We start from the raw sequence: 26179 nt of genomic DNA, 5'->3' as shown, positions 1-26179 counted from the left end.
TTAATATTTGTTCTACATTGTGACTGCTTCTTTATTTGTCTATATAATGATCTTTAAAAAATGTGCATAGGCATACAAATTAAATTATGTAGCCTAACATTATTATATTATAGGGTACAACGGGGCTAAAGGCACACCTTAAGAAAAATTGTGCTTTTCACTATTCTCAAAGTATATGATTGCAGGAAAAATATATATGTTTGTATTGAACATTGATGAAGCAACATATTTTGTGTGAAAAAAAATCGTAAAGTGGTTAATTTTGTTTAAAAAATCTTATAAAAGTATGAGGTGGTGAGGGGGCATGGGGTAAAAGGCACACAGTATTCATACAAATATTTTAGCTAAAATAATATGTTTTTAATAATGACTCGGTTAATACTTGTTCAAAAGAATCACTTTAGCAAAGTTTGTACTATTTTCTGTTTATTTTGATAAATGAATTAATTTTGTTCAATAAATATACTGTCATTAAAATAGGCCTATGTAATATATTTTTATATATTTTAAAATACAGAAACAAAATTATTTTAAAAAGTAAAGATTCTGAAAGCATTGAAGGAGATCCCATAATAGCCTATTTAATATAGATTTACAGTAGTAACAATAAATGATATGTTATGCTGATATGATTAATATGTTTTTAAATATGATTATTTCATAAATATGGTGATTATCTCTGAGATGGATACCCAATTTGATATATGATATTTGCTATGTGAATCTAACCATGTCATGTCAAGAAATGGAAAAATTAGCCAATCGCGTCAAGGATCAGACAAATTTGCACATGCATCTTGAAAAGCGGATGTTCAGAAAAGTGCTGTGGCAAGTTTTTGTGCCATCTAGTGGTTTAGAGAAAAATAAAACCAAAGGCACCTTTAGCCCCGTGGTACCCTATTGCATACATTATATAAAAATCATTTAAAAAATCAAGTTATTGGCTTGAGAATGTTTCATTATTTTTAAAGCATTAAAAGATGTTAAAGGGGTGACGTTTAAAAATGTTCTGCATTTATAAATTAAACTACTTTAACAACAGCAACAAAAAATCAAATTATTTATAACAAAAGATTAATTTTATTCCTCCATTATTAAACCAAATGGATATATCTTACTTTGGTGTTATCGTGTTAGATGGATTTATACAAGTAATCTAATATGCTGTGCATACTTTTTATTATTGTGCTTTTACTTTTTTGCATATCTATTATAATTTTAATATTTATTTTTGTATTTTTAACTACATTTTTTTGTTTTTAGGGTGATTCTCTCTTGAACTACAGATGAAAAATAGCCTATTGGCTAACTATAATGTGAACTGTCCTGTTAGATGAACTTATAACAATTTTTAAAAAAAACTAACTGCACCAACTTTACTTTTGAGCAAATCCCGCATATTGCACTGACCTGCAACAGCACCATCTATTGGTTGATCTGAAGAGTTGCAGAACCGTCACTATGCGTCACTGGTTGCTAAGAGCAACACAGTTCAAAATCACACATTTCATCGGGCAGCTCAATCTTTTAAGGTGAAGCTTAATGGTCTTTTTGAAAAGAAATTAATTACATTCAGTTTACCGCTCTCATATCGTCTGTATCCTGATGGAGAACCCAACCGACCAGAGCAGCGACAGTGCTGTTCGTGCTGCGTTGACCGCTCAGTCTTTACTGCAGAAATATGACCGCAGGGAACTGCAAGAACTGCTCAGCCTGACCTCCAGTAACTGGCTGCTCAGTGGTGAAGAACACAACCAGCCCGTGGATGCACCTCCAGGCATCATAAGACAAATGAGGAACATCTTAGCTCCCAACATAATCATTCTGGCTCCCTTTGACTCATGTTTGCCCCTGGATTACAAAGTGGTTCACCAGATTGTGAGGGAGCTGACTGTGGGAATATATGGTTTTAACCAAGTTCCTGTCATCAGTTTGGTGCCCAACTATGACCAGAGCTCCACGTGCCAGTTACCGCCAGCATATTACGATACAAAAGTCGGTCAGATACTAATAAACATAGATTATACCATGAAGGCTCTCTGGCACGGGAGTTACATTTCTAGAGAAAAACGCATGCGCTTCTCTGAGTTATGGAGATCTATCATGGCAGTGGATTCAGATGGTGTGCCTCAAACAAAGAAAGATGTGCTCGCAGAGTTCCTCAATGCAGGTGAGATATCAATTCTTTCAATCCAGGACAGTGTTATTCTAACTCCACTTTACAATAGGCTCCATTTGTTAACAGTTAACATGAACTATATGAACAAAACTTCTTCAGCATTTATTAATCTTAGTTAATGTTAATGTATTGGCCGGCTCCTGCATCAGCATCACACGCATGCGTCGTTGTGCTCACGTGAACAGCGACGGCCAATACTGTGCCAGCGTTCGTACGTAAACACGGAAGCTCTTCACTGCATTCATTGCATCAACTGCATAGGCATCTGACAAATAAGAGGAAAAATTGTTGAATAATGCCGTTGTTTTTGTTTTATTTTTGTGCACAAAAAGTATTCTTGTCGCTTCATAACATTTAGGTTGAACCACTGTAGTCACGTTGACTATTTTAACAATGTCTTTACTACTTCTCTAGACCTTGAATGTAGTAAATTCGTTGCTTTCTATGAGAGATAAAAAACCTCTCGGATTTCATCAAAAAATGTCTTAAATTGTGTTAGTTCACCCAAAAATGAAAATTATGTCATTAATTACTCACCCTCATGTCGTTCCACACCCGTAAGACCTTCGTTTGTCTGCGGAACACAAATTAAGATATTTTTGATAAAATCCGATGGCTCAGTGAGGCCAGCATTGCCAGCAATAACACTCCCTTTTTCAATACACAAAAAGCTACTAAAAACATATTTTAAACATTCATGTGACTAAAGAGGTTTATCCTTAATATTATAAAGTGACGAGAATACTTTTTGTGCGGCAAAAATAACAAAATAGCGACTGTATTCCACAATATCTAATGATGGGCGATTTCAAAACGATGCTTCATGAAGCTTTGAAGATTTATTTCAGTAAACGCGGCTTCGTTAGGTCATAAGTGGTTTGAAACTTCAATAGTTCACGTGACTTTGGCAGTTTGATACGTGCTCCGAAACACTGAATTGAAGCAAAAGATTTTAATGAAAAAAAAAAACTATAATAGCATTGCGATGATAGTAAAATAACACTGATTTGTCTCACTAGGTTTAACAGACATCTCAGATGATCCATGTTATCAGGACATTTATAAGGAGAACATTGATGTAGACCCAACATATGAACCCAACAGTGCAGACGAGGAGAATCTCTTCTCACAATACTCAGAGAACATACTGATCAAGTTGAGCGCCTACCTGACCTCTGTCCGCCAGCACCAAAATCTCTTTGTGTTTGAGGGGTCTCATAGCCTGTCTAATGTGGTCCGACTCATTGAGGACAGCATTGATCTGGCCACCTACCAGAGGCTACAGAAAAGGCTGTCGGACCAGATTATTCTGGTGAGAAAGCACCTTGAGAGGAATGCAGAAGTCTCCAGAGACCTTGCATACCTGAAACTCATCACATTCCTGGTGCCCTTGCTGATATCTTTAAGGAAAAAGATGCTGATTCCTAATCTGTCTCAAATGCTCCCACCTTTGTCAGGTTAGCATTTTCTTTTGATTGCTATCACTGCTGCGCCTCATAAATATATGGATGCATTGACATTGGTTAATGAAAAATTTTTTCTTTCTTAAAGATGACAAGCTGAAAACAGAACGAGAGGTTCCTCCACACATTCTTGGACCAGAATTTGCATGCAAGCACTTTCCACGAAAGCAAGATCAGTATTTTCACCTTCACGGAGGGATTGAATTTGATGTGGGGACTCCTCCTCTTGATGACATCACTGAGGAAATGAAGGTGAGAAATGAGTTTAGGGCAGTTTATAGAATCCCCTAGATTAAAAAAAAAATGTTGTTTGTGAAGTAAATTATAAATAAAACATAATAATATTTAATTGCATGTAGGCAATAATAATAATAATAATAATTATTATTATTATTATTATTGTTATTATTATTATTATATTTAATTGCACATATGCTATATTAAATATAATAACTTAAAATATATAATTAAATTTATTATTATTACCTTGTAATATAAATGACAGAAAACTAAATGTGGAAGCTATTAGCTCACATAAAATGTTTGGAATTTCTGGATTGTTAAACGGTGTTTTAGGGTATTAAATAAGTTGTTTACTATATTAAATTGATTTTATATATAGATTTTTTTTTTTTTTTTTTTGTATAGGTGGCTTTCAGAACTCTGCAGTCTCAAGCAGCCAATTATCTTTACGAGTTGCTTCGTCAGGACTCCACTTACAAAACACAGTTTCCAATTCCACTCAGTGAGATTGAAGGGAAAAGGTCAACACTACATTCATGTATTTATATATTCAGTTATATACTGTACATCTAGAATGTTGATTTGCATGGCATCTAACTTACATTTGTGTTTTGCAGCTATAATGTCATCTCCATTGAGTTAGAATCGCTTTATCCCCAACAAAACACGGTTCAGTGGTGGGGGGCTTTAAACGCTTCCATTAAAAACCTCAAAGGGAAGAGACTGCCCTTGACGGACATTGAGCAACACGAGCAGTTCAAGAAAACATTTGGTTCCACAAAAGCTATAAAGTGCAAGGTGATAAATGACAATAAATTCATACTTAGGTTTCAGAATACCTCCATGTACATGTACACCAAAATGTGTTTGTAACTCAGAACGTGGCATTTGGGCTGAAATCAGCAGCAGAGAGAGGACTGTGTGCAGCGTTTCACTCACTAAGTCGCAGGAACCCAGCATCCCACCTGCATGTTCTTGATGAGCAGGGTCTCTCTCTGCTTCATCACGCTACAGCCAACAACCAATCACACATCATCCTTCAGCTTGCTGCAGCAGGAGTCAATCTCAACCAGACACGCAGTGAGAGATTCACTAACACAGGTCAGCACATTATCAGTCTCTACTAATGTGCAGCTGGATTTACAGGCCTTTTAAAGCTTGTAAACATTTCCACATATTCTTACAGTATGTTTCATTTTCTTCATTGGCAGGAAAACCAGGTGTTGGAGGTCCATTCATAGAAGGAGCTGGTAAGGGTCTTATACTGGAAACTCTAACCAATGCAACCAATACTACTACTACTAATAATAATAATTTTGTAAAATATATAAAATATACATTTTATATAGTAAACTGTATTAAGTGACATTTATCAAGGTCAGTTCATAAAGCAAAACAGATGCAACCAATGATGCAAAACCCGGCACAACACATCTAGGGTTGCCATCTATAATATAATATAATATAATATAATATAATATAATATAATGGCCGGCTGGAAAAAAAAAAGTTGCTGTTTGGATATAAATAGGCAAATGCTTAAGAGTCTTTGATTGGATCATTATTGCAGTGATTATTATGTTTCTAGCATGTTATATGTTTGGCAACAGTTCTTTTAAATAATTCTCCCCCTTTTGGGGCTCACAATGATTATTATTATGCTTTATTTATTAAGTGATAGCTCACTGTTTGTCATCAGTACTGTAAAACCTAGCAAGATGTGTGTAAAGATGCCATTGGTAACTTTTTTTTTCCTTTTAGGGCTCACACCATTGCACCTCGCTGCACAATGTGGCTCCCTTGAATCCTTAAACTGTCTTCTAGCACTGCAAGCAGACTATAAACTAGTGGATAAGAGAGGCTGGATGGCTATTCATTTTGCAGCCTTTTACGGACAGGTGGCATGTATTCAAGCACTATGCAGGAAAGACCCTACGTTATTGGAGATGAAGACCCCTGCTGAGTATGTGATATATTTGAGCAATTGATTGACTGTAAATATGTGTATATTTATGTATATATTTTAATGTATACACACTACTTTTCAAAAGTTTGTGGTCGGTAAGATTTTGTAATGTTTTTGAAAGAAGTCTCTTATGTTCACCAAGACTGATTTATTTGATCAACAATACAGTAAAAACAGTAATATTGTGAAATATTATTACAATTAAAAAGAACTGTTTTTGATTTCATTATATATTTTAAAATATAATATTCCTTTGCTGGCAAAGCTGAATTGTCAGCATCATTACTCCAGTCTTCAGTGTCACATGATCCTTCAGAAATCATTCTAATATGCTGATTTGATGCTCAAGAAATATTTCTTAGTAGAAACCATGATATGTTTCTTTTGATGAATAGAAGGTGAATAGAAGAATAGAAGTCTTTACTGTCACTTTTGATCAATTTATTGCATCCTTGTTGAATAAAGGAATTATTTTCTCACTGACAACAAACTATTGAACAGAAGTGTATGCATTAATTTAATAAAAGTTTCTTTCATCATAATAATCAGAAACACTTATTTTTAAGATACGTGATAATGGGTGTTTTACAGGTATGGTAGTTCACCACTCTTATTGTCAGCGACCTCTGGTTCACTGGAAGCTCTGGACGTCCTGCTGTCCACTGGGGCAAACTGGAAAGAGGAAGACAGCAAGGGAAATAACACAGTCCACCTGGCAGCACTTTACTTTCACACAGATGTCCTTAGACACCTCATTCAGCTGAACTTGGATGGGCTTCCTGTGTGGAGGATTCTTGTCGGTATGGTATGATGTAGCAGATTTAAAATGTGTCTTCCAAATTTTTCACCAGTCATAACTATACTACTGTTAGATATGTATAATATCATCCTGAAAGCATTAAAGTCAGCATGAAATGGAAGTTTCTATAGTCCTTTCCTTCCTATTGTGATGTATATCCGATGGAAATGGCTTCTTGAACAAGAAAAAATGTAGGGTGGGACTTGATTTTGTCAAATTGGGAATAGATTGGATTGTTGTGGTTTGCTATTGGACCTGCCCTCGTGCCAGTAAACACATCATCAGAAGAGAAGAGGGAGGGAAGTTATTTTGATTAAAGATTACTAGGGAACATGAATTTTAAAATATAATGATGTGCACGGATAAATCATTTATTATAAATACAACAATATTCCATAAAAAAAAGAATTGTCAATTTAGATTTCATGGTGACTTTAAATTTAATACACAAAATACACTACAAATAAATATGAAAACGGCTCATTCTTTATTATTACCATATTCAACATTTTAGATTAGTAGCAAATTATTTATTTAAATCTAATTAATTTAAGGTAATGAATTAAATGTATTTTTTTTTAAATTTGTGATTATGGTAATAATTTACCTGATATCCATCTTTTTTCTGCAGAAATGATCCAGAGTGAGGACTCCAGGCGGTTGGAGATGGCCCTCAGGTGTCTTGAGGCTCTTTGTGTAAACACTGAGTCCTCCTGTGAGGACATAATGGAAGCAGGTCATAGATATATATAGACTTAATAATCAAGTTCATTTCAACTTATTTTATACTATTACTAATAGGCCTATTTAGTTTTGGATAGTTGTTGTTTTATGTTTAAGTCATTGCTAAATATTAGAACAATGGTTCTCAACTATTATGTTATGGCCCCAAAATGGGTCAAATGTCTGTGTTGACTCGGGGTCTAACAATATATCATGTCACCATATTTTGCAACACAAATATGCGACAATATGTATCGTGGATATAGCGATATACTATGTATAATATGTATAGTTCACCCAAAATGAAAGTTTAGATTTAATTTAGCATCAGATATGGCAATGGCGCTTCAAATGTGGTGAACCCAGAAGGTCATACATTTGAGCTTCCATGTTTATTAATTATGAATAAATTAAAGATGAAATGCATTATTATATATTATATAATAAATACAATATTTAAAACTTTTTAAATGTATATAGTCAAGGACAGAGTGTAAGCATCTGAGTCTAACATAATTCTGTATTTTTAGCTAAGCAAAATCATGAATATTTCTATTTTAGTGTCACCTTTGCCCTGTGCATGAGGAGAAGGACCAAGTCCATTCCTGTTGTAATATCAAATGTAGCATTTTAATGATCAGTATTTTTTGGTAACTTTTTACTACAGAAAAAAACCATTATAAATCTATTTTGGCTTTGTTCATAATATCATGAGAGTATTGTATCGCGAGATCAGTATCGTGTATCGAACCGAATCGTGACATTAGTGTATTGTTACACCCCTAGTTCTGACATCAGGAGAAAAATAGCTCAATATTAATAACAAATAATAAAATGCATTTTTTACCTTTGTAAGATCAACAATATTGGTACTGTTGAGTTGCCACAAATCTAGGTTCTGAAGCAATTCACACTGCACCGATAGACACTGACCAATGGCAACAGACACTTTGTCAGGTTTTGTTGGATCAGTGTGTTACATCTGTTGGTGTTGGACGGCACTTGGTTGAAGGTGTTGAATTGGTGTTAGTTGGAACATGAAATGTCTGAGAAGTGATGTACTGTAATCTGGTGATTGTCCACATTGGTCGCCGTCTGTCGGTTCAGTGTGAATTGGTCTTTAGAAGACTGCATTACGTTTCTGTAACTGCACTGCAGGAGGTATTCCGGTGCTGGTGGGCCTCCTTTGTTCAGACAGACAGGTGGTGCAGTGCATGGCTACAGCTGTGCTGTGTCATATGTCAGAGAATGCAAAAGTCTGTGAAGATCTGGTGCATCATGGTGCCGTACCGGTGGTGATCAAGCTCCTCAGTGGCCGTCAGCCTGAGCTGCACTCCCGCTGTGCTGTTATACTAGCCGATCTGGCGGGACACAGTGAGCAGCACCAAAGCCTTATTGCTCAGCTGGTGAGCCAAGATACTTTTTATGCTATCTGTTCATATTTAAAGTTTCTAAACTTATAGCCTGGAAGTGAAATATTTTGGAATAATAGTTTGAAATAATAAAGATTTTTTAATTTTAAGTTTTTGAAAGAAGTCTCTTCTGCTCACTAAGGCTGCATTTATTTGATCAAATATATAGTAAAAACAGTTATATTGTGAAATATTATTACATTTTAAAATAACTGATTTCTATTTTAATATATATTAAAATGTAATTTATTCCTGTGATGATGAAGCTGAATTTTCAACATCATTATTCCAGTCTTCATTGTCACATGATCCTTCAGAAATCATTCTAATATGCTGATTTGCTGCTCAAGAAACATTGCTTATTATTATCAATGTTGATAGTGCTACTTAATGTTTTTGTGGAAACCATGATAATTATAAAAAACATTATTAATAATTGAGTTCCAATAATAATTGATAATAACTGAGCAGCAAATCAGCTTTCTCAAGGATCATGTGACACTAAAGACTGGAGTATTGATGCTGAAAATTCAGCTTTGCCATCACAGGAATAAATTACATTTAAAAAAAATAAATTCAGATTCAAAAACATAAAAAATTGTAATTATTCCAAACATTTCAACAACAGTGTTTTTGTTTGTTTTTAAACAAATACTCAAAATTTTTTTGTAGGGTGGGGTGACCCTAGTGGTGAAGCTCCTGACCTCTGACCTCCAAGATGTGCTAGTAAATGCTGTCAGGTGCATCCGTACTCTATGCATCAGAAGCCCATGCAACCAAACTGCTGTTGCACACGCTGGAGGAGTTCCACATCTCGTCGAATTCCTGTCTGTGAACTCTGGTACTGTTTACCTTCTGGGAAATATTCAGTAATGGAAGAGAATTAAATAATAGATCATTAAAAAATGGAAATCCTGTCTTTTTTTTTTTTTTTAACTCACTCTCATGTTGTTTTTTCTGTGAACACAAAGGAGAAAATCTAAAATCAGTTGTCTTCAGATTAAACGCATGTGTTTTTTTCTGACAGAAGTATTGCAGGAAGAGGCTTGTTTGGCCCTTGCAGAGCTGGCTCGGGGTCACAGGGAGAACCAGGAGCTCATATGTGAGACAGGAGCGGTCGATGCACTGGTGCAAGCCCTGCGAGAGAGGAAGATACCTGTTAAGGTCAAGGCGGCCACAGCGCTTGAATCTATAGCCAGTCACAATCCTGCCATACAGCAGTGCTTCCTCAGGCAGTCGGCTGCTAACTATCTTTTACAACTTTTAAAGGTAATGTAATTGCAATGTTAGCACTCTTTTTAAAACTTTATTGCACAATGTTGCCTCTGGATAACTAAGCCAGTTCATAAATAAAACAATAATGCAGGGATGACTTAGAATAAATCAATATAAATCTGTTCTTTTCTTTTTGTTTGGTAACGGTGCATTTTTTTTGTTCTGGAAAACTGCCATGACATTTTTTTCCCCTCAAAATGTGATTTACATTCATTAGTCCATAAACTATTCAGAGTCAAAAAATTATTCAGTGAGGAATTATGAATTGCTTTAATGTTTTTGTTACTTATGAGGAACATTTTGCAACAATGAAATTGATATGGATTTAGCCACTACAGACTATATTGCATAGTTTTTTAAGCTTTTTTTTTTTTTTTTTTACAAAATTTGACTAAATTACTTGAGTTAGTATTAACTCAGCTTAACATTTAAAAAGTTATTAAAAAGTTAAGCTACAAGCCTATTCGATTAGATTCTGTCATACAGATATTACATTAATATTTAGTACAATAAAATTATTTAATAGGATTGTTTTTATTAGTATTCTAATATCAGAATATTGTACAATCACTAACAATATTTTAAATAATATTAATATATTTATTAGATTAATATAATAAACAAAACTCTTTGAATAGTTTTCTATTTATTAAATAAAGTTTTTGATTTTATGGAATAAAAGTATAATTTGAATAAAATATAATATTTGAAAAACAACAACAACATTGCTTTCATGATTGAATTACTTCTACAAATGTTAACCCTGTAAAGCCTGACATATAAAATAATATTTAGAAAAATTACATTTTTAAATGGAAGTTTATTGAAACTTGAAAGGAAATCTTAAAAAAAATTGCATATGTGTTTTTTGTTGAGGATCATGTTTGATATATCAGGCTATAGTACATATATAGAATGATATAGTGAGAATATGGAGCTCATATTTGTGAAGGAAAAAAAACACCTCAATTTTATTCAGAAATCTGACTTACATTTGGTGCAGTTGCTGATATTTATATGGCCAAAAAGTAAGAAGAAATGTTGCTACCTTGTAATGCTAATCAATGAGATCATTATAATCATATAGCAGACCACATACATAAAATGCATAAAAATATCAGTTGTCACTCTATATTTCCCAATAAAATGTATAAGATGATTAAATGCTTAGTTTTATGATCAAAGCACTGTAGTTTTTATTGTGGGGGCAAAACATATAAAGCAATCCAATACGATTTTGATGGACAGATGTACAAATAAACGTTCCTCAAAAGCATGTTTTATAAAAATCTTTTCTAAAAAATGATGGATGGATAATTAAGTAAATCAAAGTTGCTTAAATGAGTCCAATAGGTGTTCATCTTGAAATATTAAAGTTATTCTCACATTTACTTATTAAAATCATAAAGATTTCACAGCAAAAAGAAGCAGGACATTTTTAGAATTGCACCAAAAGGCATTTACTTGCTAAAAATAAGTTTTTCCAGCACAGTTTTGATCATGTTAGATAATTTAGAGGCCTTAGAAATGTGCATATCAAATATGACACAGGAGGCTTTAGTTTTTAGGGCTAAATTTGCCAAATTTAGCCAAAAAGGCCGTATTTTTTGTTAAACAACCTGTATGGTTCTAGATAACTTACATTTACATTTATTCATTTAGCAGATTTTATCCAAAGCGACATACAAAAGCAATTGTTAAAAAGCCAACAATATCTGTAATATAGGCCTACTCAAATGACAGATCAGTTCTCGTACAGATCAGTTCTTGCATAAAGCCGCAGGTCAACCCATGGCACAGTTATTTCTTTCTGAACTTCACCCTGTGTTCAGGTGTTCCAGCTGGACGTGCGGGAACAGGGTGCAACGTCTCTGTGGGCCCTGGCCGGGCAAACTCTGAAGCAACAGAAACTCATGGCAGAGAAGATGGGCTACCCTGTCATCCTTGACCTTCTTCTGTCCTCTTCAGACAAAATGCAATACGTGGGTAAGGCCAGATACAAATTGGTCTCATTATACACCGTCCCAAAAGACATCACCCAGTTCCATCCAACCAATCAGTCACCCATGAATGTAAGTAACACTCTCGCTGCAAAGCTGTCGTCCAGACAGAAGAAGCACCAAATGCAATAAAAACAGCTTCCCATTGACTACGTGTTGACAGGCACTGGATAAACTGAGCAGATTGACTGCCTGAGCTTCTCCCTGTCACTGACAGAACAGGTCCGGTCCAGCGGGTAAGCGGCCAGCACTTCCTGTCTTGAGACATCACCGATCTGTTAGACTCATAAGACAGGAAGGCATGCAAGTGGAATGTTATTCCCCCAGTGGGTTTCTCCGTAAACATTGCTTACAAGAGTGGCCCCGTCTCTTGTATTGCTATTAGTGTTAAGCTACGACCCCATTACAGGCTGTGATTCCAAAACGACGCTGTATTCCAAGAGTGCTTCCTTTTCAGTCAGGTGTCTGGATCGCGTCTCCTCTGGATCGTCTGTTAAAACGTTTTGTCAGACAGATGTTCCCTTAAAAAGTTTTTCAGACAGAACTGTCCGCACCTTCATATCGTTACAGATTTGGAACAAATTATCCACCCCCTGGAGAATGTTATCTTCACGTATTTTGGGGCAGTCGTGGCCTAATGGCTAGAGAGTCTGACTGGTAACCCGAAGGTTGCGGGTTTGATTCTCAATGCCGGCAGGAAATGACTGAGGTGCCCTTGAGCAAGGCACCTAACCCCCAAACACTCCCTGGGCGCCACAGCAAAAATTGCCTGCCCACTGCTCTGGGTTTGTGTCTGCGGTTTGCAGTGTGTTTGTGTGTGCACTAACTAGATGGGTTAAATGCAGAGGACAAATTCAGAGTATGGGTTTCCATACTTGGCCTTCACATCACTTTCACTTTATTTCATTGTTTCACAGGGTGCAGAGCGGCAATAGCGCTTATCCGAGATAGTCGTACCCATCAGGATGGCTTTTGCAGGGAGTACGGGGTGCCGCCTTTGGTGCGTTTGCTTCGAGGGTCACGAACAGCACTGAAGACCCTGCTCAGTGTCATCAAAGCCTTGGGTTGTTTGTGCATTGGTAATATCTCACACTTCTTCCTTTTTTTTTTTTTTTTTTTGGTGTAAAAGGCTTTGTGTTATAGCGCAAATGATAAAACGTTTGTTTTGTGGTTGCAGGAGTTGCGCTCAAAAATAATAAAAACAGTCAAAAGATTATTTACAGAGAAAAGGCCATTCCTACATTATTAGAGCTTTTAAAATCCCATGAATCTCCAGAGGTGAAGGTAAGAATTCATTTCAAATTGTTTTGTACCCATCAACCTCAACTAGAAGTGATATCATTGTGTTTTTAAAACACATTAGGTACAAGTGGCTCAGACTCTCGCCTGTGTGCTGATGGGGAACCAAAAACTCCAGAGGGAATTTTGGGAACAAGAGGACTTCTCTTATGAAATTGTTCTGGAGCTCCTGATGGATGAAAATAAAGTAATTCAAATTTTGAATTACTTGGTTATAAACTTGGTTTAAAATATTCCACCTTGCTTATTCGATGCCAGTGATGTACTAAACGTATTTGTCTAAATGAACTGCTTAGCAAGTCTTTTCTTTCAGAACATTTGTCTGGATGCTGGACATGCATTATCCCTGTTTGCATACAACAACAAAGCACAACAGAAGGTAATTCGACAAATGGGAGGAATTCCAATGAAGACATACGAGACTTTTTTGAATTCGGACAATGAGACAGAAAGAGCAAAAGCTGCGTTTCAGGTAGTCAGAAGATACACAATGTATATACAATATATATATATATATATATATATATATATACTAAATTAATAAAGTATTAAATACATTTTAATTAAAAAGTATACATTTCACATCATAACAATTTTTTTGTTTTTCAAACTCCGATTAATTAATGTGATCTCAGACATTGTATGTTCTCAAGAAAACATTTACCATAGTAGAAAACTTTTAATGAACACCTGTAAAGGTAATTTAATATAAATCTTTTGTTTGACAGATAGTTGTGTTAGCCAGGGTAATTAGTGCGTCAGATGAAGTGAATTTGACTGCAAGGGGAGTCACTGATCTTGTTGAATTATTGCAATCTGACCAATCGACCACTGTGGTCATTGCAGGTAAGAGGACTTGCTTATAAAACATAATGCAAAGATGCAGTGTTTAGCGTTATGTACACCACTGTTCAAATGTTTGGTGTCATTAAGATTTTTTGAAAGAAATTAATACTTTTACTCAGAAAGGAAGGATTAAATTGATCAAAAGTGACAGTAAAGATGTTTATAATGTTATAAAATATTGCCATTTCTAATACATAAATGAATAAAAGTATCATGGTTTTCACAATAATATTAAGCAGCACAACCGTTTTCAACAATTCTAATAAGAAATGTTTCTTGAGCAGCAAATCAGCATATTAGAATGATTTCTGAAGGATCATGTGACACTGAAGACTGGCGTAATGATGCTGAAAATTCAGCTTTGCCATCACAGGAATAAATTACATTTTAAAGTATATTTAAATAGAAAACATTTGTTTTATTGTAATAATATTTCATGATATTACTGTTTTGCTGTATTTTTGATCAAATTAATGCAGCCTTGGTGAGCAGAAGAGACTTCTTTCAAAAAAAAAAAAAAAAAAAAATCAGACACCAAACTTTTAAATGATATCAATAAAATGAGAAAATAATCTTGTGTAACGGTCCATCTTGTCTTATTCCAGCACAACTTCTTGCTAGTTTGGCTCACATAAGAGCAGGTACTACTGATGCGATTGTCACCATGGGTGCTATAGAGCATCTCTCTGCTCATCTGGACTCAGAGGATGGAGAGGTAGATAGTGTTTAATCAGTTTATGTAAATTCAGTGTTACCCAATCAATAAGAATAAGGATTTTAAAACTAAAATAATATACTTTCTTCCTACCTACATTTTAGGTTCGAACAGCTTGTGCAAGTGCTCTGGGTTACCTGACCTCCAATCGCTTTGCTCATCGACAGCTTCTGACAAAATGTAGAAAAAACCCTCACATATATGACCTCCTAAAGAAGAATTTAGCACAAGATGCCAGAATATCGCAATTCTTTACAGCAGAGTTTGAAAGACAGAGAAGAATAGGGTTTCCGTCCCTCAGGTGCTTTAAATTTCGACAGGAAGTCACTGAATATGAGGCCTTTGATAATTCACAAGCATAATTTGTTTTCTTTCTGGTTTCTCCATTGCAGTTTGGAGATAAATGGCGGCCCTCCTGTGCCTCACCGTGATAATAAAGGTATTTCAATTGATTTGTGTATGACAGAGAAAAACTGTGATCCTGGATAAAGCGAAGAGGAATACAGTATATCTCACATACAGCTGTTTGCGCTATGCTATTTCTCACCAGGACTGTCGAAGAGACTGAACGCTAGGTGTAGTCGGTCAGCAGTCGGTGAGAGAGAAACACCAGCTCCTTTGCCGCACCATATAAGACAGAGGGCCAGAACCGCAAACCCGAGAAACAAAACGGGACAGACGTCCTGCCACGGTACCTAACCACTGAGGTTAAATGAAAGGCCGTGAACTGTGGCACAGCCATTCACACCAAAAGGTGATGGAAGAGAAATAACATTATAAGCTTTGAAAAACAAAAAAAAAGCATATGCAAAAAAGAAACATTTATATTTCTTGAAATAAACAGTCATTTATTAATAAGATGCAAATTCCCTTACAACACAATGTCAAGAGTTTATCCTTAGTTTTAATGGTGGTACTTTGATTGCAGCATCTTTAACTTCTGAAGTGATGTCTAATCCAAGTGGTGCCCTAAAAATAAATTAAAAAGAGCAATTTATTACATTTTGATTGAAGTATAAAGAATTTTTCTTTTCTTTTTTTTACTTGGAAATGATATAAACTGTTAAATCATGTTCAACCAGACAAGAAACATGCATTGAAAACATAAATGGTTACAATTTAGTAACTAACAAAGCAAATGCAATTTTAACTTACTTGGGTTCATATTTGACCTCTTCGGTATGGGACATGATCCCCTTTCCTTGCTTTAGTCTCTCTATGCCATTCCTAAGAACAATAGTGTGGAACAAAAGTCAGTGTCTTATGCATGTAATCGAGGCTGTAAGGCAATGTGCACCAGTGTTATCACCTTACCATGCAATCATGACTCCATTATCAGTGCAGAGCTTTGAAGGAGGGCAAAGTAGATGCAGCCCAGTGGCATCTGTGACGATTTTCAGAATCTGTCTGATGTATTCATTACTTGCTACTCCTCCTGAAACAACCTAGAGAGGTGCACAAGAGGAAGAGTTGAATTTTTGGTAGGAGTAGAAAGGCTGGATTGGAATTTTGGAACCAAATCTCAATCCACCGCAGGCTTTCATTGGTTGAAGTTTTTAAAGGTGCCCTAGATTATGTTTTTAAAAGATGTAATATAAGTCTAAGATGTCCCCTGAATGTGTCTGTGAAGTTTCAGCTCAAAATACCCCATAGATTTTTTTTAATAAATTTTTTTAACTGCCTATTTTGGGGCATCATTATAAACGCGCCGATTTTATGCTGCGGCCCCTTTAAATCCCGTGCTCTCCGCCCACAGAGCTCGCGCTTGCCTTAAACAGTGCCTTACCAAAGTTTACACAGCTAATATAACCCTCAAAATGGATCTTTACAAAGTGTTCGTCGATTATGTGAGTATGGTATACTGTTATATTGTTTACTTCTGATTTTGAATGAGTTTGATAGTGCTCCGTGGCTAACGGGTAATGCTACACTGTTGGAGAGATTTATAAAGAATGAAGTTGTGTTTATGCATTATACAGACTGCAAGTGTTTAAAAATGAAAATAGCGACGGCTCTCTTGTCTCCGTGAATACAGTAATAAACGATGATAACTTTAACCACATTTAACAGTACATTAGCAACATGCTAACGAAACATTTAGAAAGACAGTTTACAAATATCACTAAAAATATCATGAAATCATGGATCATGTCAGTTATTATCGCTCCATCTGCCATTTTTCGCTGTTGTTCTTGCTTGCTTACCTAGTCTGATGATTTGGTTGTGCACATCCAGACGTTAATACTGGCTGCCCTTGTCTAATGCCTTTTATAATGTTGGAAACGTGGGCTGGCATATGCAAATATTGGGGGCGTACACCCCGACTGTTACGTAACAGTCGGTGTTATGTTGAGATTCGCCTGTTCTTCGGAGGTCTTTTAAACAAATGAGATTTATATAAGAAGGAGAAAACAATGGAGTTTGAGACTCACTGTATGTCATTTCCATGTACTTAACTCTTGTTATTTAACTATACCAAGATAAATTCAATTTTTCATTCGAGGGCATCTTTAAAAATTACAAAATGGTCAAGTGAAGCTAGAGTTAATTTTAAAGAGGACATATTATGCTTTTTTATATACATATTTTCAGCTTTCTTTTGTGTGTAATGTTGCTATTTGAGCATGAAAATGACAAAGCAAAAAGTCAACTCCAAAGGGAGTTATTCTCTCTATCAGTAAGTTTTCTTCCGGGAATGTTGACGTCACAATATTCCTAATTTAAATAAGGCATATGGAAAAAAATAAAAAAAAGAGTGAGGCCTGGTTGAATTGCGTTAGTAATGTTTTGAAACTCGCCGTTATGGTAATGGGTGTGACATTTCTGAAATCACACTAGTCTAGCTGACCAATCAGAGCACGTTGCACTTTTCGGAAGGAGGGGCTTCATATAGTGACTGGAACTAAATAGACTGTTACTGACAGACTGGGGAGAGAGGTGCTGCAACAATGTAAAATATAATGTTTTTTTTTGAACATTCAAGTTTAAAAACCCATTCAAGTAGACCCAAATACAAAATCAAGACTTTGTAAAAGAGCATAATATGGCCTCTTTAATATTAAATGCCACAACCAAGTCCTGGGGTGCTGTAAACTTACCAGAGTTGGATTGTGCTGCGGTAGAAGACCTTTGGATTTACAGAACAAAATGGCACGATGTGTTCGTTTGGCTATATGAGATGCCACGGTGTGTTGTGAGGCAGCGGCTATGTCTTTAACACATGATAATAACTGTTCTGTTTCAACACCTGAGGAAACAGTTAATATAATAATTATTTATTAATACTGAGTACTAGAAATTGTAATAATTGTATTGCATCTCCATTCAAATGTCAATAAAAACCTAGTGAGCTGCCTACCTAGGCAGTATTTTAAGCATCATAGGTGCTACTACAGATGCAAGTGAGGTTTCCAAACAGTAGATATTGTCTAATCATTCCAAATTCCAGTGGAGGATTAAGAAGGGAATCCCATAATGCACTGTGACAAGCTGGCGGATAGAGCAAGAGACATTTGAATTGTAAATATATATAATTCATTTATACAGAAAAAAGCTAGCTTTGAAAGCATAATATCCCATCCTCCCTTCAGAGCATCTCCCTTCTCCAAAACACATGAACGCACACAGCCAGAGTCTGCAAAGCATCACTAGAGATGGTGTGGGATTACAAATTTGTTCTATGTTATATTTAGGTTCCAATGTAATAGTATATGAACTGAAAACTTTATGTATATTGTGGCAAGGCAGGCAGACCAGGTGTCTGAGACACTAACCTTTTGTCTCATGCATTTCCTGACCATGTGGCATGACCAGCTCAAGATACAGCTGTGCTTTTGTCTCTATGATAATGTAAAGGTATAGGTGATACTGCCAGACTGATTGGATTAGCACCTATGCATTTGAATGACACATTTATGCTGATTAGATCATGGCTGGGAAATGTAGGCAATGATCTGATTCCTGTACTGCATTTGCATCCTTTGTTTAGATTGTCCACACCCCTACTCTATGTATCCCTCCCCCTTGAATGTATATGAACTACCAAGTCACTGCCTTAGTTAGATTTTGGATGACCACAGCGACGCACAGCGTGTTTCTCAATAAAGAGTAACTTCTGCTTCAAGAGATCCCAAAGTCTCCTGGTCTATGCTTCTGAGATTTCCAACAGTTTTGGTGCCGTGACCCGGATAGAGCTTCTCATCTCAATCCAGATTGAAACTTCAAGCACAACAAAGATCTGATCCAAAAGAAGATCCAGGCTGAATTTTCCTGTACACCCAAGGGTTGGTGAGTGATACTCTATCCAAAAGAATCATTAAGACCAGTACAAAGTTGTTATCCTCTGCGCCGTCAGAGAGGAGTTAACAGACAGCTGTAGGGTTTGGTTAACTAAGTTATCCTCTAAAAATGTTCTTTTAGAGATGAAGTTTATCCTCTGTTGAGGCAGGGAAGTTTAGCATCACATGCTAATAATTAGGTATCCTCTGTTCAGGCAGGGAAGAATTAGTGTAAAGTGCTAATAATTTGTGTTGTCCTCTGTTTTATCAGGGAAGGTGGTGTGTTAACAGAATAGCCACCCTCTACTTTGCTAGAGAAGAAGGTTCATCCTCTGTTAACTCAGGAAGGTTACAACTGTTACAGTGTCTTAGCAAGTTGGTTCTACTCTGCTCGTCAGAGAAGGTTGAATACATTACGATGTGTATTAACTAGATTAACCTCTGCTCTGTCAGGGAAGTGTTGAAGTGTATTGTTGTGCCAGAAAGACATTACACAATGTTGAGAAAGAATGCTAGAAAAATTCCAACAACTGAGAAAGGTGGACTAGCTACCCCTTTATGGACAGATAGTGAGTTCAAATCATTGTTAGGAAAGCACATGGACTCAATAGTGACTGAGTCAGTCAGATTGGATTTGACAAGGAAATTTGGGATTCATCCAGAAAAAGTTTGGTCCATTGAAGAATGCAAAAAGGTACTTGGTGCTTGTATTCGGAAGAAAAATATGAAGGGCATTGTCTGCTGCCACAGAGAATTTACTCTATCCATTGCACAAGAACAAATCCAACGTATTGCTAAGTTAGAAGAGCAGAACAAACAGTTGCACACTCGAATGTCTCGTCTTACTCAGAAGTTGGGCCTTAACAAGGCATCAACCAAATGTGACTCAAAAGACCAACAGTCAGATGAAAGCTATCCTGAGATACAGTCTTTCTGTAGACTAGAGGGCAATAGCAATACTGGATTCATGGATAAAGATGTAAATGCAGTTGAAGTGTGTGGAGCGAGACAAAAGGCTCAGAGTAGGGCAAAAGGGGTTGACACAGTTCCATCTGTAACCCCCATACTGCAGTTACAAGCGGTCAGTACCACTATAGGTCCTGAAGACATAGAAAGAATTGCTGAGAATTTGCCATCAGTGCATAGAAACTTTTCTGAGTTTAGAACAGAGTTGTCCAGAAAAATGAAGCTCTATGATATGTCCCTAGCTGACGTCACCCAGCTAATGTCACAAATCCTGAAAGAGTCAGAATTCAATGATTTTGAAAGTGCTGTAAATAATTCTGAGTTTCAGCATTCCAGCAAAGGTGAATTGAGAGAAGGAGTTCTGAGAGTGTTACAGAACCTTGTTGGACCAAAGGTAGACTGGTCAAAGATCACTAGTTGTGTACAGACGAAGGATGAAACTGTAAGTGAGTACACTGAAAGATTTTGTCAGTTAGCTGCAGCATACAGTGGAATAGCTGACACTCCAGAGAAGGTGTTAGAGGATAATGGACCACTGGTCCGCATGTGGTTTGATGGGCTTTCATCAGAATACAGAAATGCATTGCCTTTCTTAGACCTCACATGGTCCAATGGAACCCTGCAAAACAGCTTGGATAGGTTAGCTATTTGGGAAAGAGACTCAGATGTCAAGACAAGAGTAAAGATTGCAGCAGCATCCTTTAAGGTCAACACAGAGAATCGACAGAAATGTAAACGTCCTAAGAGAGAAGGCAGTTGTCATTACTGTGGTAAACCTGGACATTGGATGAAAGAGTGTAGGAAAAACAAAAAGACATTAAAAGAAATGAACAGCTTTACTCAGCTCCTACTCAGTCTACTTGCTACACTGAAACTGCCCCTCCCCTCTTCTCCAAACTCTTGGAGCAACAGCTTGCTGACATGCTAACCATTTGGGCTGTGAGTGCTTAATTTCCCCAGTAATCTACTAGAAAGCTGAAAGACTCATTATGAACAAATGAAAGTTGACTGTCACTTCCACTATTTGGGGGACACTGGTTAAGTACACTCACAGCCTTAAATGTTATGCTACAGCACACTCCATTCACTCCTCTATGGGTTGTGATGTCTGCTATGACTGATGTTTCAATGGAAGATGGAGATGTAGCACCTTAAATTTGCAAACTAACTACAGGGAGAGAATAGGACACACAGACCAGTGAGGAGCCCAGGGAAGAACCGAAGTGCAAAAGGCCTCGGGGGTTAACCCTGTGGTGAAGACTTCCTCATAGGTTTCCCCCTCTCTCAGTTTATCCCCACCTTACTGGTCTATAGGTGTCAAATTGATTAAGACTAGGTTAAGAAAAAGAAGAACAAAACCACTATACGATCACTAGAAGGTTATGATGATCAGAGTTAGACAGAAAAACTATACGATCATCAGAGGTCTAACGTACTAAAGTCTCTGCATGAATACTGCTGGTCTGCTGTCTCTTTGTTTTCTTGTGTGCAGGTATGTGTATATGCCATGACGTCTCATAAGCAGCACCTGGTGTAAAGCATCACCTCAGATATCCATGAACAACCTTCATGATGACGGAGTCATCAGAGCAACTCGGAGTTGCACAACGACAAAGAATCTTCTTGGGACAAACATGGAAATGGACTCTACAGGGAACAGACTCCACAGTTATTCAGGCGCCATGGACTTTTAGGACTTCCACGCTTATGCTACATGGTTTTCTGTGTCATCATGTAGTTTATACAACATGTTACCACCCTGCGTTGTATATGTGTGTCAACAGTATACTCAAGTTAAAGAACAACACTTATGTAAATGTTGGACACGACACAGAATAAGATGTATGTGCCTGTAACTGTTACAAGTTGCATGACTGGAAGATGGAACTTATGTTAACAAACATATGTTATAGAAGGGATTTAAGTGTCTAAATTTGTATTTTGTGAGAGTTATTAGAACTCTCAAAGGGGGAACTGTGGGATTACAAATTTGTTCTATGTTATATTTAGGTTCCAATGTAATAGTATATGAACTGAAAACTTTATGTATATTGTGGCAAGGCAGGCAGACCAGGTGTCTGAGACACTAACCTTTTGTCTCATGCATTTCCTGACCATGTGGCATGACCAGCTCAAGATACAGCTGTGCTTTTGTCTCTATGATAATGTAAAGGTATAGGTGATACTGCCAGACTGATTGGATTAGCACCTATGCATTTGAATGACACATTTATGCTGATTAGATCATGGCTGGGAAATGTAGGCAATGATCTGATTCCTGTACTGCATTTGCATCCTTTGTTTAGATTGTCCACACCCCTACTCTATGTATCCCTCCCCCTTGAATGTATATGAACTACCAAGTCACTGCCTTAGTTAGATTTTGGATGACCACAGCGACGCACAGCGTGTTTCTCAATAAAGAGTAACTTCTGCTTCAAGAGATCCCAAAGTCTCCTGGTCTATGCTTCTGAGATTTCCAACAATGGCTTTAAATTACCTCATGTCCGGAGGGATGGAAATACATATGTTGACAGGCAGGTAGGACATCCTATCATTGCATTCGGACCCGAAACTTCCACATAAGATACATTTTGTAATATTTAGACAACTTCTAGTATTGATTGCTGTCAGGATGTGAAGAGAGTATAACAAAAAATGTTTATAAAAAAATGCAGCCATCTATGTAGGCAGCTCACTAGGTTTAGGAAAAGAACCTGTTCTGTTGTTTAAAATAAACAGATAAAGTACCTTCTTCTCTCTCTTTTTTCCTTATTGCCATTGTCACCTGGTTTCGCAAACCAGCAAAAGAGAAATTGCAGTCGTAGATCTGCCCCATCGGTGACTTAAAATGGAATGCGAGTCGATTCCCCTCTTTCGCCAGAAGCTCTATGGCTTGTCCGCCACTCAAAGTCGAACACTCTGGGTGATTCCTAAGAGAAAGACTTCTAGCAATCTATCATTGAAAGGAAAGATAAACAGTTAATATGACAAACACAGCTTTCCTCGTATTTGATTATGAAGTGATATCCTGATACCTTATCTAAAGCGTCCCCAGCAGCTACATCCAATGTTTGCCCGAGAAGAAGAAACTCATCGATTCCTTTGGCCAGTGCAAGAAGAGTATGACCCCCAGAGACAAGGAGCACGAGAAAAGGGAAGTCTACAGTGTGCAGCATTCTTACAGTAAGGGCATGGGCCTCCATATGGTGTATAGGGATGAACGGCTTTTCATGTAGTCTCACAAACTTCAGACTGAATTCCAAGCCGATCCCGAGGCTGAGGGAGAGACCAGGCTTTACTGTTGTGGCCACAGCTGTGAGTTCATTGGGTTCAATGCCACTGCTGTCTAAGGCCTCCTGGACAACTCTACAGATGTTTTCTCTGTGTAGGTGTTGGGCCACAGTTGGGATAATTCCACCCGTACTGTAAGAGAACAAATCAAATCGAGGATTACTCATCAAATGCAGCAATAATACTGCAGTAATTACATCATTTTTATTCTGTTTCAAATTTTTGTTTAAAGTGTATATAAAAATATAAAGCAAATTGTATATTTTAAGCATATTTCGATCCCTCTTTAGCTTTTTTTTTCAGTTTAGTTATATAATCCTAACCTAAACATTACCTGTCATTTATGAGAAAACTATTATAAAAGCAAAAGTATATTGATATCTTTGTTTGGATGATAGAATTCACAAAAAATATTCTAATTAATGAGGTTTTTGTATACTAAGTATATCAAAACCTCGCAACTTCCAGAGTGAAAAAAGTACTTTCCAAGTGTTTCTCCCTCACACACACAGGTTTGTTTTTGTGAATTGTGAGGAAATTCCATAGGCATAATGGTTTTTATACTGTACAAACCGTATTTTCTATCCCCCTACACTACCCCTACCCATCACAGGAAACGTGCACATTTTTACTTTCTCACAAAAACTCATTATGTATGATTTATAAGCCTTTTGAAAAGTGGGGACATGGGATAATGTGCTCATAAATCACACTCTCTTTGTAATACCTGTGTCATTGCCATGTCATTATACAAATTTGTGTCCAGATGTGTCACAAAAACGGGCACACACACACACACACACACACATATATATATATATATATATATATATATATATATATATATATATATATATATATATATATATATATATATATATATATATAGTAGTCAACATTTGAAGTGGATCAAAACCTTTCATCAAAATTGTCCTAAAAAATTCTTCTTAGGACAACTTTGATTAACTTTTTTAATCCACTTCAAATGTTGACTACTGTATATATATACAGTACAGTCCAAAAGTTTGGAACCACTAAGATTTTTAATGTTTTTAAAAGAAGTTTCGTCTGCTCACAAAGGCTACATTTATTTAATTAAAAATACAGTAAAAAAACAGTAATATTGTGAAATATTATTACAATTTAAAATAACTGTGTACTATTTAAATATATTTGACAAAGTAATTTATTCCTGTGATGCAAAGCTGAATTTTCAGCATCGTTACTCCAGTCTTCAGTGTCACATGATCCTTCAGAAATCATTCTAATATGCTGATTTGCTGCTCAATAAACATTTATGATTATTTTTAAATGTTGAAAACAGTTGTGTACTTTTTTTTTTCAGGATTCCTTGATGAATAGAAAGTTCAAAAGAACAGCATTTATCTGAAATACAAAGCTTCTGTAGCATTATACACTACCGTTCAAAAGTTTGGGGTCAGTAAAAATTTTTATTTTTATTTTTTTGAAAAGAAATTAAAGAAATGAATACTTTTATTCAGCAAGGATGCATTAAATCAATCAAAAGTGGCAGTAAAGATATTTATAATGTTACAAAAGATTAGATTTCAGATAAACACTGTTCTTTTGAACTTTCTATTCATCAAATAATCCTGAAAAAAAATATTGTACACAAATATTTTGTACAATTGTACACAAAATGTTTCTTGAGCAGCAGATCAGCATATTAGAATGATTTCTGAAGGATCATGTGACACTGAAGACTGGAGTAACGATGCTGAAAATTCAGCTTTGCCATCACAGGAATAAATTACTTTGTGAAATATATTCAAATAGAAAACAGTTATTTTAAATTGTAATAATATTTCACAATATTACTGTTTTACTGTATTTTTAATTAAATAAATGTAGCCTTGGTGAGCAGATGAAACTTCTTTTAAAAACATTAAAAATCTTAGTGGTTCCAAACTTTTGGACTGTACTGTATATATATATATATATATATATATATATATATATATATATATATATATATATAACATAAAACATGTATAACATGTATATTATATAACATAAAATTACTAAAACTTGAACTAAAATTTAAATGAAAACTGTAAATATAAAAAAGCCAATTCCAAAAATATTACACGCTAAAATAATATATAAATAATACTATAATAACACTGTTTGCAGTATAATGCACAAGTCATATGGACCACTTTTATGATGTTTTTGTCCTTTTTAAAGTTTAGGAACATTGTGATTATGAATAAATAACTACAGAATGTCCTTTTTGTGTGAACTGCTCCTTTAAGACATTGAAAACGTAACAAGTCTAGTGTTAATGTCTCAAATGAGGTTATTTATGAAGGAAGTTAGTGACTATACTTACTCCAGGTGTGTCTGTTTTTGAGAATGCAGAGATTCACCCAAAATTATTCCAGTCTCGTCCAGCACAGCCGCCCCAGTCTCATCGCAACTCGTCTCAATCCCCAGAACTATTCTAGGGCGCACTGCAGTGAAGGCTCTCTTGAGATGCAGTGCTTCATCCAGCAACGAACAGGTCCATTCAAAACACAAGGAAACATTCTGATAACGCTGACAATTCACTGGTCTCTTTAACTCGACAACAACCAGAACTATCACATACGATTCAACAATCTAAGTATCTCAGAAACACTTCTAAACTGGTATTTTCTTGTAAAAGTTCATTCATGACCCTGTATGAAACAAGACGTTACATATAAATATGTCCTACTTA

The 26179-nt window shown here is 36.0% G+C and overlaps 2 protein-coding genes across 5 annotated transcripts; one reads left to right on the top strand and one right to left on the bottom strand.

Moving 5' to 3' along the window:
* The first annotated feature begins 1482 nt into the window (after nucleotides 1–1482).
* Nucleotides 1483–15928, top strand: ankar (ankyrin and armadillo repeat containing). 4 transcript variants are annotated; one of them, XM_048194360.1, is made up of 23 exons: nucleotides 1483–2170; nucleotides 3199–3636; nucleotides 3731–3894; nucleotides 4291–4406; nucleotides 4503–4683; nucleotides 4764–4965; nucleotides 5097–5135; nucleotides 5647–5848; nucleotides 6443–6651; nucleotides 7282–7386; nucleotides 8532–8779; nucleotides 9458–9626; nucleotides 9813–10054; nucleotides 11893–12046; nucleotides 12978–13139; nucleotides 13238–13344; nucleotides 13424–13546; nucleotides 13673–13831; nucleotides 14088–14205; nucleotides 14811–14920; nucleotides 15025–15221; nucleotides 15313–15359; nucleotides 15471–15928. In XM_048194360.1, exons 1-23 carry the CDS (start codon nucleotides 1606–1608, stop codon nucleotides 15617–15619), a joined length of 4206 nt encoding a protein of 1401 aa, XP_048050317.1. In that variant the 5' UTR covers nucleotides 1483–1605; the 3' UTR covers nucleotides 15620–15928. The 4 variants fall into 4 exon arrangements, with proteins under 4 accessions (XP_048050317.1, XP_048050316.1, XP_048050318.1 ...); XM_048194359.1 differs by having other exon boundaries at nucleotides 4764–4986; nucleotides 9816–10054; XM_048194361.1 differs by having other exon boundaries at nucleotides 4764–4986; nucleotides 13673–13738.
* On the bottom strand, nucleotides 15748–26160 carry osgepl1 (O-sialoglycoprotein endopeptidase-like 1). The gene is made up of 7 exons (XM_048194362.1): nucleotides 25811–26160; nucleotides 23202–23589; nucleotides 22915–23119; nucleotides 18019–18167; nucleotides 16235–16365; nucleotides 16076–16147; nucleotides 15748–15889 (listed from the first exon to the last, which is right to left on the bottom strand). The coding sequence occupies exons 2-7, from the start codon at nucleotides 23367–23369 to the stop codon at nucleotides 15805–15807; spliced, it is 810 nt and encodes a 269-aa protein (XP_048050319.1). The 5' UTR covers nucleotides 23370–23589; nucleotides 25811–26160; the 3' UTR covers nucleotides 15748–15804.
* Nucleotides 26161–26179: the final 19 nt, after the last annotated feature.

This window comes from Megalobrama amblycephala, linkage group LG6 (assembly GCF_018812025.1).
Source record: "Megalobrama amblycephala isolate DHTTF-2021 linkage group LG6, ASM1881202v1, whole genome shotgun sequence".
Classification (NCBI taxonomy): domain Eukaryota; kingdom Metazoa; phylum Chordata; class Actinopteri; order Cypriniformes; family Xenocyprididae; genus Megalobrama; species Megalobrama amblycephala.
The sequence above is the reverse complement of the archived record's forward strand: the minus strand, read 5'-3'. Positions and strand labels throughout refer to the sequence as shown.

What these genes read in the sequence shown, in the direction of transcription:
- ankar (XM_048194358.1), top strand. Translation starts at nt 1,606, where the DNA reads ATGGAGAACCCAACCGACCAGAGCAGCGACAGTGCTGTTCGTGCTGCG. An exon ending in ACATCACTGAGGAAATGAAG is followed by an intron (nt 3,895 to 4,290) that starts GTGAGAAATGAG and finishes TTTTTTGTATAG; the next exon opens with GTGGCTTTCAGAACTCTGCA. An exon ending in TCCATTCATAGAAGGAGCTG is followed by an intron (nt 5,136 to 5,646) that starts GTAAGGGTCTTA and finishes TTTTCCTTTTAG; the next exon opens with GGCTCACACCATTGCACCTC.
- osgepl1 (XM_048194362.1), bottom strand. Translation starts at nt 23,369, where the DNA reads ATGGAGGCCCATGCCCTTACTGTAAGAATGCTGCACACTGTAGACTTC. An exon ending in CTGGGGACGCTTTAGATAAG is followed by an intron (nt 23,120 to 23,201) that starts GTATCAGGATAT and finishes TTTCAATGATAG; the next exon opens with ATTGCTAGAAGTCTTTCTCT. An exon ending in GAGGTCAAATATGAACCCAA is followed by an intron (nt 15,890 to 16,075) that starts GTAAGTTAAAAT and finishes ATTTATTTTTAG; the next exon opens with GGCACCACTTGGATTAGACA.